This window comes from Pieris brassicae, chromosome 7 (assembly GCF_905147105.1).
Source record: "Pieris brassicae chromosome 7, ilPieBrab1.1, whole genome shotgun sequence".
In the NCBI taxonomy this organism is placed as follows: Eukaryota; Metazoa; Arthropoda; class Insecta; order Lepidoptera; family Pieridae; genus Pieris; species Pieris brassicae.
In genome coordinates this window covers 14,541,552-14,561,488 of record NC_059671.1, presented here as the reverse complement: position 1 = coordinate 14,561,488, position 19,937 = coordinate 14,541,552, and the positions used below count along the sequence as shown (strand labels likewise).

The 19,937-nt window shown below is 33.2% G+C and overlaps 2 protein-coding genes across 3 annotated transcripts; both read left to right on the top strand.

The window, feature by feature from the left end:
• Positions 1-584: 584 nt before the first annotated feature.
• Positions 585-8,695, top strand: LOC123712607 (chitin deacetylase 1). The gene is made up of 5 exons (XM_045665797.1): positions 585-732; positions 5,234-5,394; positions 5,745-5,994; positions 6,910-7,231; positions 7,411-8,695. The coding sequence occupies exons 1-5, from the start codon at positions 681-683 to the stop codon at positions 8,237-8,239; spliced, it is 1,614 nt and encodes a 537-aa protein (XP_045521753.1). The 5' UTR covers positions 585-680; the 3' UTR covers positions 8,240-8,695.
• A 5,951-nt stretch (positions 8,696-14,646) lies between these two features.
• On the top strand, positions 14,647-19,395 carry LOC123712595 (chitin deacetylase 1). Of its 2 annotated transcripts, none has more exons than XM_045665782.1 (5): positions 14,647-14,830; positions 15,657-15,792; positions 16,577-16,689; positions 17,690-17,839; positions 17,962-19,395. In XM_045665782.1, the coding sequence occupies exons 1-5, from the start codon at positions 14,779-14,781 to the stop codon at positions 19,119-19,121; spliced, it is 1,611 nt and encodes a 536-aa protein (XP_045521738.1). In that variant the 5' UTR covers positions 14,647-14,778; the 3' UTR covers positions 19,122-19,395. The 2 variants fall into 2 exon arrangements, with proteins under 2 accessions (XP_045521738.1, XP_045521737.1); XM_045665781.1 differs by lacking the exon at positions 16,577-16,689 and adding an exon at positions 16,301-16,431 and having other exon boundaries at positions 14,649-14,830.
• Positions 19,396-19,937: the final 542 nt, after the last annotated feature.

The following is a 19,937-nucleotide window of genomic DNA, read 5'->3' as shown; positions in this document are numbered from 1 at the left end:
AAGGCAATTAATATTTATGCTGATTAACATTACTTAAAAGCTATAAAAAAATTTCACTTCATCGGTGCATGATCATGTTTTGTAGTACGAAGTTGAGGTGGTAATTACAATTCTATTTGAAAAAGTCTATATCGATTTAGAACTATTTAAAAAATCATCTTAAATATGAAAATATAATATTGGTAGAGAAACACTTATTATATATAAAAAATGTCATTTTTCATAGCTAATTCAAGAAAAACAGTAAATATTATCTAACGAAAAACAATTCCCCTTGTTCTAATCTCATTAAATAAAATTTATTTAAGCTTCTTTTATAGGTATAGTTGTCTGTCTTATATATGAAATCTTTATGAACTTTCGTAGCGATTTATTGTTAAGTAAGTATTTGTACATTTATTGTGATTTGTGTTATCATTGTTATGTTCCTTCAAATATAAGAGATTTTATTAGTAGTAATAGAATTGACTTAATATTGACATTTTATAAAATAGTACTTTTTCGAATATTCGGCGACGTAAGCTCAATAGGATCCAGGAGATGCAGCTTGCTGGTGGTGATTCACAGATGATGGGAGCAGATCGGCAGAAGTAGTGTGGGCGAGAGGGGCGAGCGGAGCGCTTATTGAGGCCACTATTTAATCGCCGCTCGGCCGCGTAACGACCTGTTGTGATCCCGTCATGGCGCGCTACGCCCGTATCGCTTTGGTCGCGTGTCTCTTGTTCGCCTGCGGTGAGTCCTATATTATATTCCCCAGATCCAGTCTATTTCGCGACGTCATGGAAAGTAAACAGTGTTACGTCAATGTGTGGCCTAGTGAAGTGATTCCCACGTCGCGAGATAGACCGCAATTTAATTAGTTCCCGAATAATTGAAATTCGTGATCTCCTTGCATCAAATGACTTAAGAATGTAATAAGTTGCAGGCCTTTCAAGGACAACTACACGATACTACACTGACAACTATCGAACCTTATTATGCATGTGCCGGTATATGTTGAACTTTAACGTAAAAAAAATTGTAACGTAGTCTTTAATTAATATACATTTTCGAATTACAACATTACTTAACCAACGTCACGGACACTTAATATGGCCAGGCTACCTTTAACTTGATTTAGACTATCGTCAATTGTCATAACGGAATCAAATTCATTTAATAATATATTGTTATCCCGAATACTATTTCTAGTAATTCGTTTTATAACAAACAAATGTTTGGCACTTACTGGTATTGCTACGAGAACTTTCACATTCGATGTGTTGCGTTGTGGTTGCGCCTGTGCTGACGTCACGCGCGTTGAACAGTGGCTTTAAGGCATGTTGCATTACTATAAAAAGATTTATTATGCTCAATGTCCAACTGCGGACATGGCTTTACTATAAATACACATTGAAGTTACTTTACCATAATTGACACAGTTTTTTTAAGCTAAATTGAAGAGCAAAGGTCAAGGTGATCGCCGTTTCTAATCTTCTTCTAGATTCAATATTTTATACATACAATAAATAACATGTTTTTGCATCAATTCTTCGAAGTAGCCATTGTTTTTGGTCTTTACATAGGCGCGTCTAGAATTTGACGGTAGATAAAAAAAACTTAAAAAATAACTTTATTCTTTTAAATAACTTTATTTTAACATACAGATCTATAATAATACTTACTAAAGTAATCTTTGTTTAATATTGAAATTAAATCCATACCCTGTAGGAATTATAATGACACTTTGATGAGTATTCAGTTACTTACAATTCAGTTCATAACCTTATATTTAAAACAATATTTTTATTATTTTAGCACTCTACAGACGGATCAAAGCAAAAAAGAGTTCATGAATTCTTTCAGTATTTTCATTAACCGTAGTATCCTAGTGTTATAACCAAATAGTTGTTTTTTTTTTAAATAATATTTATTGTGCTTAAAAGCAATATGATAAGATCGTTTTAAAGTCCACAATCATTAATATTTCAAATTGTTGTATATTTTCTAAGCAATCATTACTATCTTAAAGTCTTTTTTGAATTAACTATCAAAATAAAATAGTTTACGTTTTAATAACGACATGTTCAGAATATTTTCTGGATTCGTTAAACTTCGAAACAAGGAAAGAAATACTACAGAAATAAATTTGTTCCCTTTATGTTTTGACTTCATAATATGTATTGTGAATTGCGATTATCGGGTAACTCCCTCGGCATAACCTCATTGTGGTATCGTGGGAAGGTGTAGTTTACAGTCACGCCAGGTAGCCTAGTCGATATCACGTTACATCAATACTAATGAGTACATATTAACATAAACATATTTAGAATTATATCACATCTATTTTACTCTTGATTAAACATTTTTTTTTTGTTTATCAATTGAATAATAATAATCATTCAGCGTCGATATAATAGGTCTTGTCACCAGATTGCAAAATCAAATTATTTCCAAACCAACAAGCGATAAATAAGTATGAGGAGACGAGACAGCGGCAAATCTTAAATCGTAAAATCATTGAAAAGAGCACAGCAACCTTTGACTAAATTGAATAAAACTTAACAACGCTTGGTTAGTAATAAAAGCTATAAGTAATTTCATAAATAAGAATGCATTACAAAATACATTTAAAACGCGTTTGTAATATATAACATGTCAAAATTAGCATTGCATAATTTATGTTTTTGTCAGTATAATTAATAATGTTTTCTCTAATCGTGTGGTAATTATACAATCAAAGGCCATAGGCCATGCATAACAAATTGAAAAGTTCCGCCAAGTCTAAGCCAAGATGATTATTATTTAAATTGAAAACACGAATAATTTATAAACTTTCCTTTATCTTGATGTTGATTGATGCATTTTGATGGATTCTTTATGTGTTCCCTTAAATTTTTTAACAAACGATGCAAACAAAGTTTTTAAAGAAATTAGTACCCAGTTGACCTTAAAACACTTAAACGCGTGTTGATTAGCATTTGTTTAGAGTCTCATTATTACCGTTAATTACCCATAAGTGAGTGTACTGTTATGTGTAAGATTTTTTACTTTGAACTAAGGTCTACATATATAAAATTTCCCGTTAATAAACTAATAGAATCCCTACATGGAAAGTCGTGTTTGGTACATTTTGATGAGTTAGATTTGTATGCAAGTAGCGCACACCGGGGCGACGGCCGAACCTTGCATTTCTATATATTCACATACATATCGCAGGTTACCTTAAAATATAATATTATTAAGTTTTTTAATGTCATATGTTAATAATATGTACTTCGGTTATAATTTTAGTTGTTTTGCTGTTTAATATTTTTAAGTTAACATTTTTTCATGTAGTAAATTAGATACATCTAGTAAGTAGTACATCTAAATTTTAATACTTAAAAACACGTTCTTATAATATTGGCAATTGTTCTAAAGCACACCAGAACGCTGTAGACGCATTATCAATACAAAAGACATCAACGCGCAAAATCACACGGCACACTTTTTTTGTTTCGTTATGAAATAATATTATACATACATAAAACACTATTGATATTTAGGATAAGAAGTTACTCTTGTAACATTCTGTCACCCAAACACGTGGTAATTCATGGGTGGATCCGGGTCAAAGAGGACAAGTTTTTTTTATCGTTCCGGTGACAACTTTTTTATTGCGACATGTATAATTCATTCGATACCTAAACTCGAGTAATCAATATTAACATTCTTATGTCGAAATAGATAAACTTATAACACATTTACGAATTTTGAAATTCACTGCTGAAGATTGATAATTTCTTGAATAGTACTTTTTGGTAAAATTTTATTACTCTCGAACCGTGCTTTTTGATGTCACTCCTAACTAAGCTACATCTCTGCATTTGGGTTATGTCAATAGAACAATAAAATAATAGCCAGTAAAGCAATAATAATCCTATGGGAAAAATACTTTGAGATCTTATTGCAAGTAAAACCACATATAAAAATTAGTAAGTTATATAACAGAACATCAAATTGATTTTGTAATTCAATCAAGATGTTTATATATTTCCATCGGACTAGATTTAGACATTTAAATTCAAGACCTAAATAACACTGTTATGAAATTCCTTTAAACCAGTTATTTCTGTTTTTGGTATTGTAAATGTAGCACGTAATTTGAATACGTAAATTATATAACTCAAATATAATTTAAATAAAATTATTGATATGATATTTATTATTTATTTTTAAATCATCTATATAGCGGAACCTTAAGAAAAATATTCAATAGTATTTCAGTTATGTACAAATAAGTGCCTGCTTGCTCGATGTGCACCTACTTCCTGTTTTTTCTTACATATTTACAAGGTTCTGTATAATAATTGTAGAAGTTAAACAGGAAATTAATCATAACCAGTTACATGCCAACTATAGGAAAGTACGCGATATCTTTTATTAAAACTAAATACGTTAAAATAACGGAATAATTTATTTATTAATTTTGCATATTTAAAGTATATAATTATTTTATTACACAAACATTACACGATAGACTGAGAATAATAGCTTACGCCTGTAGTGATAGTCTTCAGACCCCAATTAGGTGGCCACGACTCGTGCCTTCTCGCTAGACCATTTGTTAGATAACCAATTACTCGTTTCCTTATGTTACGTTTTCTGAACTCACGCATATATTTCGCACGTCTATTCTGATATTCATTCCTTAAGTGTGTCATGATCCTAAATGGTCAAATTAATACGACCTAATGAATATTATAAAGCCGATTAATATTTATTATTGATTCTAAAAGAAACTAAAGTTATATTTTCCTGAATAATTATTAGCGGTCAAGGAAATCCACTATTTTGTGACCTTTTCAAATTATAATAATTTCGACAGGCTAAGCATCAAATACCATGCATAATTTGGTATAATCTGAACTTAGACGTCCTTGTTGCTTGCTTAAGCGCTGCTGACATTTTAAACAGTCAAATGTCACATACGCTCACTCAACCTTTGACATTTTCAACGCGCGTGACATTTTACAAGTAATCTAATAAAAAAATCGTAAATGTATCTAACTACGAAGACGTATTACGTGATGTTTACCACACACCGCCACATAATACTAGACAGTAGTATTTGCTTTCACAAGTGAAGTTCAAAGATGAAATAGAATGTATGCTACAAATGTTCAATTTTATTTTATTAAAATATAATTTGTATACATTATGATGCAAAGGCGTGTAATTGTGTTCAGAATAAACAATTTTTTTTCTTTAGATTTTGCTACGGCTAACCGATGGCGAAGGCAGGCCGAAGACACCAAGAAAGACGACAACCTGGAGGTTGAGCTATGCAAGGACAAGGACGCTGGCGAATGGTTCCGCCTGGTGGCCGGCGAGGGCGACAACTGTCGCGACGTCATACAATGTACTGCCTCGGTCAGTGAAATAGCCAATTACTACTTTTACAATTATTTCTGGAATGTTGGAATTTACCGTCTCTTTTAACTCTGTAATACTCTGCCATTGGGTTTGTCTCCATGATTAGATTGATAAGAAAATGTTGAACATGAAACGGTACGTACTTTAAACTGTTACCCTATGGTGGACTTAATAAAAATATTAATATTTAATATACGTGTACACTAGGTAATATATTTGGACTTTTATTGAAGGCTTATCTATCTTTATTCAAAAATATATTTAGCATCGATGTAGTTGCGCCTTTAAAACTATAAGGTTGGGATTTCCAGCCAAAAATATGATGTAATTGTATGCAATTTTAACAGGGTATACAAGCAATTCGTTGCCCAGCCGGTTTGTTCTTCGACATTGAGAAGCAGACTTGTGATTGGAAAGACGCCGTTAAGAACTGCAAGCTAAAGAACAAAGAACGTAAGATTAAACCTCTGCTTTACACCGACGAACCACTCTGTCAAGATGGCTTTTTGGCGTGTGGGGACTCAACTTGTATGGAAAGAGGTCTCTTCTGTAACGGAGAGAAAGATTGTACTGACGGATCCGATGAAAACTCATGTGGTATGTTCTTCTTTATAAGTAATCAAAGATAAAACATGATTTATTTTAGCTGGTCATATATAACTTAGACGAATGCAGGACAATCACTTGGCCTAAAATTACTCAATGCTAACATTTTATAAAAAGTGTATAAAGGCATTAAAGCTTTACGTTTTGTTTAGTGTATTCGGTAATATATTTTCTTGTTTATTATAAAAGTATTTGAAGCCTTGAAATATTTAATATATGAAATAATTGAAATAATTTGAAAATATTTTTTTTATTTAAAATTATATTACAAATCATTACATTAACAACGTTTGTACAAATAGTATATTAACACTTGTATATAAATCAAACTTAAATTCGAAAATCTAAATTTGAAATATTACTATTTCCAATAATAATACGACGAAATTTTCTCTGAGTTGCGAAAAACAAGTGAACTTTACAGCCAAGTATGCATGCAACCAACTTAACCGGTTATTGTGCAATCAAATGAATTGTAATTCATTTGCTGACGTGTAAAAAAATATTTAATATATGATGTCTTTATTATTATATCATAAAGGATTATTCTGAGCGGCTACATTACGATAGGCATTTTAACGTTGTCAATAGTTGTATTATATTTACATAAACGTCACATAGTGAAATCAAGTACCCACCTGTCAATGTTATTTGTGCCGAAAGATCGGCGAAAGTACCCATACTGGTTTATAGACTTGTACTTAATAGATTGCTTTCGCCTTAATATGTGAATGTTTGAAAACGAAGCCCCTACTTGCATTTACCTGTTTATTACTTCCGACAAAGACTTCAGAAAAAGCAAGAATCTCTTTGGTAATCGGAAAAACTTGTTTAGATTTTTGTTTGACTGTTTGTCGCATTGCAGGGCACAGTTGCATTTTTTGCTATTTTCCTTGTGTTTTCCAGATATTGACAACGACCCCAACAGAGCTCCACCGTGTGATAGTTCACAATGTATTCTGCCCGACTGCTTCTGTTCCGAGGACGGTACTGTGATTCCCGGAGATCTCCCAGCCAAAGATGTTCCCCAGATGATCACAATTACTTTCGACGACGCCATCAACAACAACAACATTGAATTATACAAGGAAATATTCAATGGAAAACGCAAAAATCCAAACGGTTGCGATATCAAGGCCACATTCTTTGTTTCGCACAAGTACACAAACTACTCGGCTGTGCAAGAAACTCATAAAAAGGGACACGAAATTGCCGTACACTCCATTACGTAAGTGTGATCGATTTTATATTGACTGACAGATTCATATAAAATCTTGCAAATTTAGTTATTACACAAACAACCTTACATATTAAGTGTTCTTTATTTAAATTTGTAACATTTAAAAGTTATGAAATATTCGTGTAAGGTTATTTCATGTGTAGATAACGTCATTCATTTGTCTATAGGCACAACGATGACGAACAGTTCTGGAGCAACGCTACAGTTGATGACTGGGGCAGGGAAATGGCTGGTATGAGGGTCATTATTGAGAAATTCGCAAACATCACAGATAACAGTGTCGTCGGTGTGCGTGCTCCTTACCTTCGTGTTGGTGGAAATAACCAGTTTACCATGATGGAAGAACAAGCCTTCTTATACGACAGTACTATTACAGCTCCCCTTTCTAATCCTCCTCTATGGCCTTACACTATGTACTTCCGTATGCCACACCGTTGCCATGGTAACCTCCAAAGTTGCCCAACTAGGAGCCATGCCGTTTGGGAAATGGTTATGAACGAGCTCGATAGACGTGAAGACCCCACAAACGATGAGTACTTACCAGGTTGTGCTATGGTCGACTCGTGCTCAAACATTCTTACTGGAGACCAGTTCTACAACTTCCTTAACCACAACTTTGACCGGCACTACGACCAAAACAGGGCTCCCCTCGGACTCTACTTCCACGCTGCTTGGCTGAGAAACAACCCTGAATTCTTAGAAGCTTTCTTGTACTGGATCGATGAAATTCTTTCGACACACAATGACGTTTACTTCACGACCATGACACAGGTAATTCAATGGGTTCAAAACCCACGTACCATTTCCGAGGCTAAAAACTTCGAGCCATGGAGGGAAAAGTGTGCGGTAGAAGGCCCACCTGCCTGTTGGGTGCCCCACTCCTGCAAGCTTACTTCCAAGGAGGTTCCCGGGGAAACTATCAACCTGCAGACCTGCCTGAGGTGTCCCGTCAACTACCCCTGGTTAAACGACCCCACGGGAGACGGTCGCTACTGAAGAGATCTCGCGCCTTAGGGGGTGCAAATTAGTCGCTATTTTAATCAATTGCAATTGACGAATTGCACGGACATAATATTTGAGGTCATGTATCAAATTGCTGCCAGGATCGAATTTACTTTGAATTTATGTCCTTGTAATTAAAATGTACCGGGTCACAATCCCGCTCGTAGTCTAAGTACCTACCTAAATATTAAATGTAATATAGACTCACATGAATATTTAATAGATCTGTTTTAAAAATATGTGATTTTTTTCTACTTTAAGTCTGTTGGATAAAATTTTAAATACAAAACATAAAAAATATGCAATGTTTTATTTAACACATCATTACATCATTTTTATTGGACAGAAGCCAAATGACTTGGCTTACTAAAGTCGGATACCTGCAATCCTATTTTAAGTTAGTAAGTAGTTACGTCCTTTAAACCATAATAACGTAGAAGGAACGATTGATTCACTATAAATTTTGACAGTACAAATTACAATTTATTGTAAATATTGTAATGTGTAAATAAACGATTCTTTAAACATAAAGGTTTATTATTAATATAATTGATTATTCCAATCAAAATAGAGCACTGTCTAGATTCTATATATATATTTATATGTCATGAATAAGGTTTTATTCTTTTTATAGTAATAAAAATATGAAAATTACGTAAACTGTATATTTGGTACTTATAACACGACAGAAGAAGAAATTTAACTTTGTTGCATTTTCACCACACATCTTTAGTAGATACTAAAATGTGGTGGAAAGAATAATAACAATAATAACTTAACTAAATTTAGTGATTTAAGACAAATCAGCAACGTACTCAAAATTACTCATGGCAACATCAAACATAAAGAGCTATTTCGATTTAATTCACGATAGAAAAAATCCAAAAAAGATTTTAAGAAAAAGTCTTCTACATGCCGAACCTGCTTTTAAAGGCAGCCAAGAGACAGTTGGTTACTTTTTGGACTAATACCTGCAGCTGAGCTTTATCATCGGAAGGCACAATATAAAATACCACCCGTATCACCTTGACGTCCCTCCACAATGGAGCGTTTCTTAAGGCAATTTCTGCCGCGCAACACCTCTATGTGGAACCAACTGCCCACCAAAGTATTTTCAAACCAATTCAACTTAGGTTCCTTCAAGAATTACGTACGAATTCTTAAAAGGCTGGCAGCGCGCTTCCGGGCCTTAACATCAGGTGAGACTCCCGCCTGTTTGCCTCCTATAAAAAAATGCTATCTTTGTTTTATAGATTTTTATTTATGAATCGATGACTTGTTGGAGTTTTTAAAAGGATTTAATTAAAATGCATGTTAAAGCTTACTTGAGATGTCAGAATTAGTGATGAGGGCAAATAACTTGTAACATCAAAGTTTATTGTCCACACGATGACGAATCAAATAATTAGATGTGTATTGTAAGCTATCATTGTTGTAAGATGATTGGAATTATTCGCAATATGCCTAGACTATGGAGGTGGTTTAAGCAGGTACTTTGAAAGTCTTTTAAAAACGAGGGCAGATGTTATCCCTGAGAATCAGAAACCATTCAAAAGGACGATTGACACATCTTGATATAAAACTAACGCAATCCTAAGACAAAACAATAGAAGTATGCGCTCACATCCACCCTCATCTCACGATGTCAGCGGTGGGCGGACGATGAGTTGCGCATTCACTACCATATGCATATACAAAACATTATAACTTTCCATTTTGCAATACTTGGTGTAAATTAAAACGAAAATACCTATCTGTATTGTTAGCATGCACCAAAATAAATAGAGAGTAGATATTTTTTCATACTGAATATAATAGCAAAAGCAATACAGCCTTTGATAGTGAAAGCAGTGAAAGTCAACCGCGTATGGCCTACGCAGAAATGTTGTTCTATCTTGCATTTCTTACATAAAATGTACTAAACCTGTCGCCTTTAATTTTTATACTGAACTTTGATTAAATACTAAGTATTTGCTGACTGCCTACAGCTTCACTTACATAGGACTAAACAACTAAGTTGGTAATATATATATATACATATAGCGGTTTACGTAAAGTGAAAATAATATTACGCCTATTTAATTGTAATTGTAGCATTAAATACATGTTATATTACAGCTTTTTTTTATTTTAAGTAACCAACAGCAAACATAAAAGTTCAGAAAATAATTATGCCGTAAAGATAAATAATTTTTAAAGTTCTCATTAAAATAACAAACTGTTCGATAGCGTAGTAATAAGTAAGGTCAATTGTTAATTTGAATATTTTCCTTACTGGAAAGGTGGACTTCGAAGAAAAATTATGTAAGCTTTTAAATATACGAAAACTGTAAAACCTACTTAACATTTCGTAGAAACAGTCTTAGTTTAAAATAAATATGTATGTTTTTAAATTTTAATGTGTTAACCCTCTTTATTTCATTAATAAATAACCTCTTAAGAATAATTTATGTATATGAATTACTATTTAATAATTATAAACGTAAAAAAAACACGATATTTAAAATTAGTTACGATTATTGATTTACATCGAATGTTTTAAATACTAGCTTAGTTTTCTAAAAATAAATCCTTATTAATTGTTCAGCAAGTAAGCAAACACATTAGATAGCAGTTAGCCTCATTAAATTAATAATACTACTTGGAAGTTGGAATTACCTAAGGTACATGCTAAGCTATACCGACAGTGAGATAGACGTAGGTATGCAGGCATTGTCGCAAGTGAAAGGAAATATCTTGAAGGATCCTTGACTCTAGCGCGCCTACTCGCCGTGTTGAGACGTCGTCGTACTTTGATGCTTACGTACTGCGCATCTTAATTACACCGTATTATGTTTGCTTATTCTCGGAACAAAAATATATCTTTTGTGCTCAAGGATTTCGTGATCCTTGTTAGTATGATTCATTTTAAACCTTGCTGTATGAGAAATAATAATCAGTTTGAAAAAAAATATAATTCTAACTTTCCGTCAGAGTAAATTAGTATATTATAATTCTATATTCTATTATCTATATTCTTCGTATCTGTTGTCATTCACGGAAACTGTGAAATTCAGTCACGATAACCGAAAACATTTTTGAAATCTCATGAAAATTAATTAAAAAACATATTAAATTGCTCTTAAATTTTTATTTGTTAAGTTGGTGAGCAAATTTCAGAGGCCAGTTAAACTGTCCAACTATTACAAAAAATTCACTTCCGTCAGTAAATTTGCATAAATCTTAAAGATCTACTCTTCCGGGTCGTACACGCAATTCCTGATCTATCAAGATCTATTGCCTTATACACATAAATTTAATTTCCTGTAAGTTTCATTTCAAATTTAACCTTTTCTCTGCGATTTTTTTTCGTGACCTAATAGTTTACACTTTCACGCGATATGCTATTTTGTTGCGTAACATATTCGAAGATTTAACATTTAAACTATCGGTTGCTACTTTTTTATGCAGATATTACATGCATAGGTCTATATGACCTGAATACTTGGCCTACATCTTACTGTACGTAGACATAACAACATATAGGCACTATGATATTTATGCGAATGATGCCACCGTGAAAAGTTAAATCAATAAAAATTAACAACATCTCAAATAATTCATATATTATCTATATATGATGTTATTTTACGCGTTAAAAATCCATAACTTAAAATAGGCTTCCTGCCTTGCCTTGCAGACTATTTAATTTATAAACTAAGTGCGCTCAATGATTTCATATAAGAATATTTCCGCTTTTATCATTGTTGATTTTAAAATGTATGCATGGGAACCAATTTTTGTGCATCTATTATTTGACGTCAGTAAAAAAATCTTAGTTCACATGCACTTCGATAACGATGTACCTTATAAAATTGATGATTTAAATATTAGTTTATTTCTATTACTACTAAAAGAAATATAATTCAGAATTAATTAATATCCCGAAATATAAAGTAATTTATTGGCCGATTAGGAGATACTTTATTACGAAGCGCCATTTTACATCTTGCTACCTATAATATGTTAATAAAGTCTGTTTAAGAGTATTAAGATATAAGGTTTATAAAAAATGTAGTAATATTATGATTTATATACAGTTACAACGTTAATAAGAAAAGTAACGCGTTGATATCTTTTGTACGAACCGTAATCTTTAAAGAATGATAAGTATTATTTATTCTATTGGCCCATGTAGTGTGTGTCAATAACGTATATAGACGAAAATAGATTATAAAAAAACATATAAACACTAAGCTATTTTTTTATTTATTGTACAATCACAAGGATCAATCGAGTAAGAATCTATTTGGAGTCACAAATTAAAAAAAAAACACGTTTATCTTATAATCGAGATACCTAAAAAAAGAAGAAGAGTGCTCATGTTTGCTCAGTATCAAACATTTTAAAATGAAAACGAACAATCATGACAAGACATAACAATTCACTAGTTTCTACATTACTATTCAGAATGCATATGCAGAATGCATTACCGAAATATCTAGTTACAACTTTCTGAGAATTTCCATAAATAAATAGTTGTTTTAACACATCCATGTTAAGTGCCCCTCTAGACACGCGGCTATTTTCATATTATTATTAGGAACATCATTGTGGTTATGATGATTTAATTCGTCGTGTTAAAAATAGGCAATAAATAAATACATAAAATATAACCTTTAAAAAGTTCTCAGCTAATTAAAAAAACATCGAAATACAGAGATTTTTATGCAAATTTTTGATGTTTTAATATTGTCGTTATTATAATATTTACAAATATAACTGCAAAAAGTTAAAAAGCTACTGAAAAAAGCGACAAAGGCAATGAAATTGATTCTGGATGAAAACAAAAGATTAATTAGTCTAAAATATTATCAATATTGCATTAAATATATTATTTCATCTTCTTTGAATATTTAAGCATTTAATTATTAAGTGTTATGATCACGAAAGGGTCAGATGTCGGGTCGAATCGACAGTAGCCCCTCCTCGCCACACTGTCGCAGCCAGTACTCGTGACTTACATAACTTGATCCACCCGGATATTGCCGCAAGGCCAAATATCTCGCTAACATATTTTGATCGGACAAAATCCTTTCAGTTTCTATATACTATATACGATATTACGAATATTTTTCATCTAAATTTCCTTAAGGGGAAAGAACTATTTATCCCTTCAATGTTATATAATAAAACTCATTACAGACTGCAAACCACAATAATGAAGGATAAAGACTATCTATGGTCGATTGCGGTTATTTGCAATCATATCGACGTTAGACAAAATATCTATCGACAATTCGTACAATTTTATAGTTAGTACTAATGTCATTAACCTTTTATTTCTATAATGAAAGTATTTTAAAAGCAGCATTTTCCAGAAAATCTTAGTTGATAACCCACCGAATTCTATCTAGATATTTCTCCACAAATGGAATATTTAGTTTTTACAGGACGAAACATAATAGAGACAGCTTTAGGAATTTATTTCGTTAGTATAATAAATTACTTTAAACTTACCGAAAGTTAAAAAAAATTGGCCGTAAATAATTAATTAAAAATTGTTATAATAATAAAAATCGAAGATCCTCTCGACCTTTACGTGACATTGACATAAATTTATAGAAACTGGTTCGGTAAATAATCGAAAGTGGCTTTTATCGGCTTTATAATATAAAAAAAATGCATAAGAGGGTCTTAAGAAATCTTTGAATAACAGTGTTAGAATATTGCATGTCGTTGTGTAATAGTTGTTCAATAATTTCTTCACAAAAAGGAAAAATAAGATAATTTAGATTTAATATTCCTAGTGGGTATTTATATTTTCTTTGTATATAAAATCGTTGAACGTTTTTAGTTAAGATCTTAGTTATTTCACAGTAATCAAGAACTGATTTTACTTTAATGTGTTTTTTAATTTTATTACAGTTTTTTTTAATTTCATTGAAGCTTTTAGTAAAAAGAATAAATACGAGGGAATCAGTTATTTTTTCATTTGATATAATGTTTGAAAAACTCAAAGTTTAATTCGATTATATTTTTCACTGAATAAATCAAACCGAGTTTTCGTTTAAACTATTTTTACTTTATAATCTAATTATAAATTTATATAAGTTTTTTTATTTATTTATTATAAAAATTATTATTTTTTACTGAAAGGCAATTTACGAAGTTGTAGGTTAAATTGCTCGTATATAATGATTACAGTTAAAAGTGAGGCTAATTACGGCAAAATGATTTTTGTCGATCACTAATTAAATTCATTTGCTAACAATAATGTAATAGTTTTATTTAAAATTAAAGTTAAATCATTACTGATCAATTAAATAATGTAATGGTAAACGTCTAATAATGTCATCGACTGCTTATTAAAAGCTTCGTCTGCGGAATGAAAATGTATACTGTGAAGAGTCAGAGTGCGTAGAGGACGGGTGGAGTTTGTCGGCTGGTATCGACAGCACAGGGCCTGGTTATATAAAGGTGAAGAGGGGCAGCTGGCACCTCTTGCACTTTCTTGCGGAGCGCGACGCAACGGACAGTCACTGCCGAGCACTATGGCTCGCCGCGCGTACCTGTGCCTTGGCGTACTATTACTTACCTACTCCGGTAAGTACAATATTATTTCTATAATTATTTTTTATAAATCTTTTAATTCAGTTTATTTAAATGCTGAACTTAATAAAATAACAATATTTTAAAATTAATGTAGTGAATAAATACATCAAAGTTTTTTTTCAATTACATTTCCATTGATTTGTGTTAATTTTTAAATATTATTTTATTTGTATATATTTCATACACGTTGGTACTCTAAGGTAGCCAAATAGCGAATAAGATACCGGTTTTCTACGTGGCCAGCGTTGACCTCGATTTCTTTTTAACATTTTGCCTTTCAATGCCGTCATCGGTTAGCTTTCAGAATACGCAACTCATTCTGGAATAAGTATAACGACATATTACGAATGGCTGTTGTAATAAATTTACTTACATTTCATTCGTGTCAGCAATAAACAACATGAATATTTCGCCGACTAGAGCTTATGATTCATGCTATCTACGGCACCCCACACTAAATTGAAACGGTACTACATTCCTACTCATGTGTGGTAATCGTCTTACGTTGATGTTACTCAACAATGTGTTTCTTGGATAATGTTCAACATTGCCAAAGAATACATAAAAATTGGCTCAACGTTAATAAACGAAAGTCACACGCTCCAATATAATTGTATACGATTGCAACGTATATAACTAGCAGTTTCGTAGTACCTTTATAATAAGCACCGGAAGAATGTGAAACCTATGCAAGGGTTTTCGTATGGGGTAACATAAAATGATAAGCGGATTGTTGTAGGTGTTTCAAACGGCAACATTTATCATATTAATTTATAGCTTTAGAGTGATTGAAATAAGCATATAATTTTTTATGTAGTATTAGGAGAATCGAGAGTCAAACGTCAGGATGACGATGGTGGTGACGAGGTGAATCCTGAACAGCTCTGTGATGGACGTCCTCCAGATGAATACTTCCGCCTTAGCACAGAAGGAGACTGCCGCGATGTTGTCAGGTAATTTAAAGCTTTTTTATATCTCGTCGATCAAAATCATAATATTTTGTGCATGCAAGGCCAATTCAAATTGTTGATTTATATGCGTCATTAGATATTCAATCCAAGAACCAGATAGTCCAGTGAACGGAGCGGTCAACGTGTCTTGAATATTATTCTCATAATCTATATAATAGGTATTCTCGCTGTCTACATTCAAAATTATACAAGGCGTCTATCACAAGGTTTGAGTTGAAAAAACATCGGAACTTGTTGGAGTAGGTGCAGTATAAGGTTAAAGTTTATTTACTTTGATTTGTAAGGTTTAAAGAATAAGGTCTTCATATTGCATAGTTTATTCAGGTTGGTTCATCAAAGAGGAAGTCATTGATGGTGAATGTATAAAGGTGTTTCTTAAATACTTCTTTGTTATGGTTGTAACAAAGAAATATCTTTGCAAACTTAAATGTGGCGACGAATACAAAGCGCCCCAATTTTAAAAAAATGCTGAAGATAAGGCTGTGTACAGGTGCGACAAGGGCGCTGAGAATGGAGTGACCAGACTAGCGTCCGTCAAGTGTCCTGGAGGTCTAGGCTTTGATATCGACCGTCAAACATGTGACTGGAAAACCAATGTTAAGAATTGCGATAAACTAGAAAGTAAGTTCAATTAAATGCGGGAAGTGTGCGAGCGAAGGGCTAACTACCGTCTCTCCTCAAGAGGAATGTTAACACCGGTTAGCCTTTTGTGCGTCCGCTTCCGCATCCTCCTTACTTTAAATAACTTTATTTCTTATGAATACAGGTGCACTAGGTCAGGTCTTAAACAGATCACTTGCCCCTCCGGACTGGCTTTTGATCTTGATAAACAGACCTGCGACTGGAAGGGTAAAGTGAGCAACTGTGACAAACTTGAGAGTAAGTGGCGACATTATACGCGTGTAGCGAGCTTGGGTGAAGGGGCCGCGTCGCACAATACTCGTAGATTTGTTTTGCATGAGGCCCCGGACGAAGGGAAAGGCCCTAAATTGGACCGCCCTTAACTACACAATGGAAACAACTGTTTGCATACTTATACACTAATCCTGCTGACTTTGAATTTTATTATTTTTTTATATTCTATTGAATACAAAAGAAATAAAAATGTTTTTACATCTACAAATGGAGAGAAAAGCACCGTATGATTAAAAAGACGTTGTGTTTCACAAATGTTCACTCATTTCTATCAATCACAATTTCTTTCCATGCTTTTGCTTCAAACGATCCGTTCAACTAATACTCTTTTGGTCTTTTACTAAAAATAACTGCACCCTAAACGCAAATCACTTTTAATGTATCATACACTTATCGCTTCCAAAAGATTACTACTAATCATGTAATAAACACGCTTTGAAGGCTGAAATTCTTGTTTTTGGATGGTGTTTGGTTTGTGTAAATATTTAATAACTCAAAATTTTTAAGCCTTCTCATATCTGTTTTACCGTACGTCACATATATTACAAATCAAGACAAATCAAGAGTCCTGAACTTTTCTTTTAAGTTTTTTAAAACGGTTTACTGTGATATCTAATTCATTTTCCATACAGTCTTTCATTAATACAACACATTGAGGTTTTAATAACGTATCCATTTTAATTTCCTCTCTATTCTATATTTTCTATCGTCTCAGCGCTTGTCAAGTGACTAATCGTGTAAACTCATAAACTCTTACTTCTCTTCTTTACAATCAAAATTATTAATGAGTCTTTAATACTTTCTTAAGTAACTTCTCATAATTCACGCTTCATCCCTGAGACTTCGACTTACTAGCTGACTGACGTCACTAGCAGACTACCAACACACACATAAACCAGTCCCATACGTCCTACATCCAACGAAACAATTATTAAATAAATTGAACATATTTACACACTTACAGAGCCAAGAAAAGTGCTGCCACTTTTGAAGACAGATGAACCGATTTGCTCCGAGGGCAAGTTGGCCTGTGGCAGTGGGGATTGTATTGAAAAGGAGCTGTTTTGTAACGGAAAATTTGATTGCAAGGACGAATCAGACGAGAATGCTTGCAGTGAGTATTTTGTTTACAATTTTTTATTCCCAATTTTATATTGCTTACCATAAAAAGCTTTTATTATTGGATATATGGAACATAAATACTGAATCAAATCATAACAATATCTAACTTTCCAGCCGTCGATGTAGATCCAAACAGAGCACCTGACTGTGATCCTAACCAATGTGTTCTTCCTGACTGTTTCTGTTCCGCTGATGGCACTCGAATTCCTGGTGGTCTTGAAGTCAACCAGGTTCCTCAAATGATCACCATCACCTTTAATGGAGCTGTTAACGTAGACAACATCGATCTGTATGAGCAAATCTTCAACGGAAATAGACTAAACCCTAACGGTTGCCAGGTTCGAGGAACATTCTTCGTCTCCCACAAATATAGCAACTACGCAGCTATACAAGAGTTACACCGTAAGGGACATGAAATCGCTGTATTCTCCATCACACATAAAGATGACCCACAATACTGGTCCAGTGGTACCTACGACGACTGGTTGGCTGAGATGGCCGGTGCTCGTCTTATCGTTGAGAGGTTTGCCAACATAACAGACGCTTCCATCATTGGTGTCCGTGCACCATACTTGCGTGTCGGTGGTAACAAGCAATTCGAAATGATGGCTGACCAATATTTCGTCTACGATGCTTCTATAACAGCCCCTCTTGGCCGTGTTCCAATTTGGCCCTACACATTGTACTTCCGTATGCCACACAAATGTAACGGTAACGCTCACAACTGTCCATCAAGAAGCCACCCTGTATGGGAAATGGTAATGAATGAGTTGGACAGACGTGATGACCCTACATTTGATGAGTCCCTTCCAGGTTGTCACGTTGTCGATTCTTGTTCCAACATCCAAACAGGTGACCAATTCGCCCGCCTTCTGCGTCACAACTTCAACCGTCACTACAGTACCAACCGTGCCCCACTAGGTCTTCACTTCCACGCCTCATGGCTTAAATCCAAGAAAGAATTCAGAGATGAGCTCATCAAATTCATCGAAGAAATGCTTACCAAGAGCGATGTTTATTTCACATCACTAATTCAAGTTATCCAATGGATGCAAAACCCCACTGAAGTGTCTTCACTCCGAGACTTCCAAGAATGGAAAAATGACAAATGCGACGTCAAAGGACAACCCTTCTGTTCTTTACCAAACGCATGCCCCTTGACAACACGAGAGTTACCAGGAGAGACCCTACGTTTGTTTACATGTATGGAGTGTCCCAATAACTACCCATGGATTTTAGATCCCACAGGAGAGGGTTTCAACGTTAAGAAGTGATCTCTTAAGTTAAAAAAGACTGTACAGATGTAAATAATACTCAGTAATTTTATTGAACACAATCTATAGTGACTTGGGTGGCGAACGGCACTGACCTGAGTAATTGTTGTTTTCAATTAATTTTTTCGCCTATTTATATGAAATCTTAGTGTCGGTTTTTGAGGAAGGTGCAATCAATGTCACTCCGCTACAAAGACAAACTTATGTATGTTTCATTAATATAATTTAGGTTGTTACAATTTTATAAATAAATATATATAAAATAAAATTAAGCGACAAGATTTATTTACCACATTCACCTACAATTGTCTATGACCTTGATTATGTTGGAGGTGAACTAACAGCTTTTTTATTAACTGTTAATACATATTACAGTCACATTTTAAGGAATGCTACTTTTTGAAAGATCTTTGATGTATAGTCAATATTGTGGTAGGCTATAGACTATATTATATCATATTTCGACTGAATTACCACGAAAACCTGAGGGCACACCTCATTTTACAACACCAAGCAAGCTACTGCAAGACAATTTCTTAAAATTCTGATATTTTTGTTGTTTCCATAAATAATAACACAACATATTTGAATTATTTTCTATGACAGATCACGATTACACATCCATTGATAACAATTCCAGTAATTATGAGTAAGGTTGTTGCATGAAATTGAAATGCAGATATATGGTCAGTAATTAATCAGCGGGCAAATTAACCAACAGTATTATTTATTGTTTTGTCCTGATTATTTATAATGTTATTTATAATGTTATTTATAATGTCTGCTGGACATACATTTTATTTATTAAAATGCTAA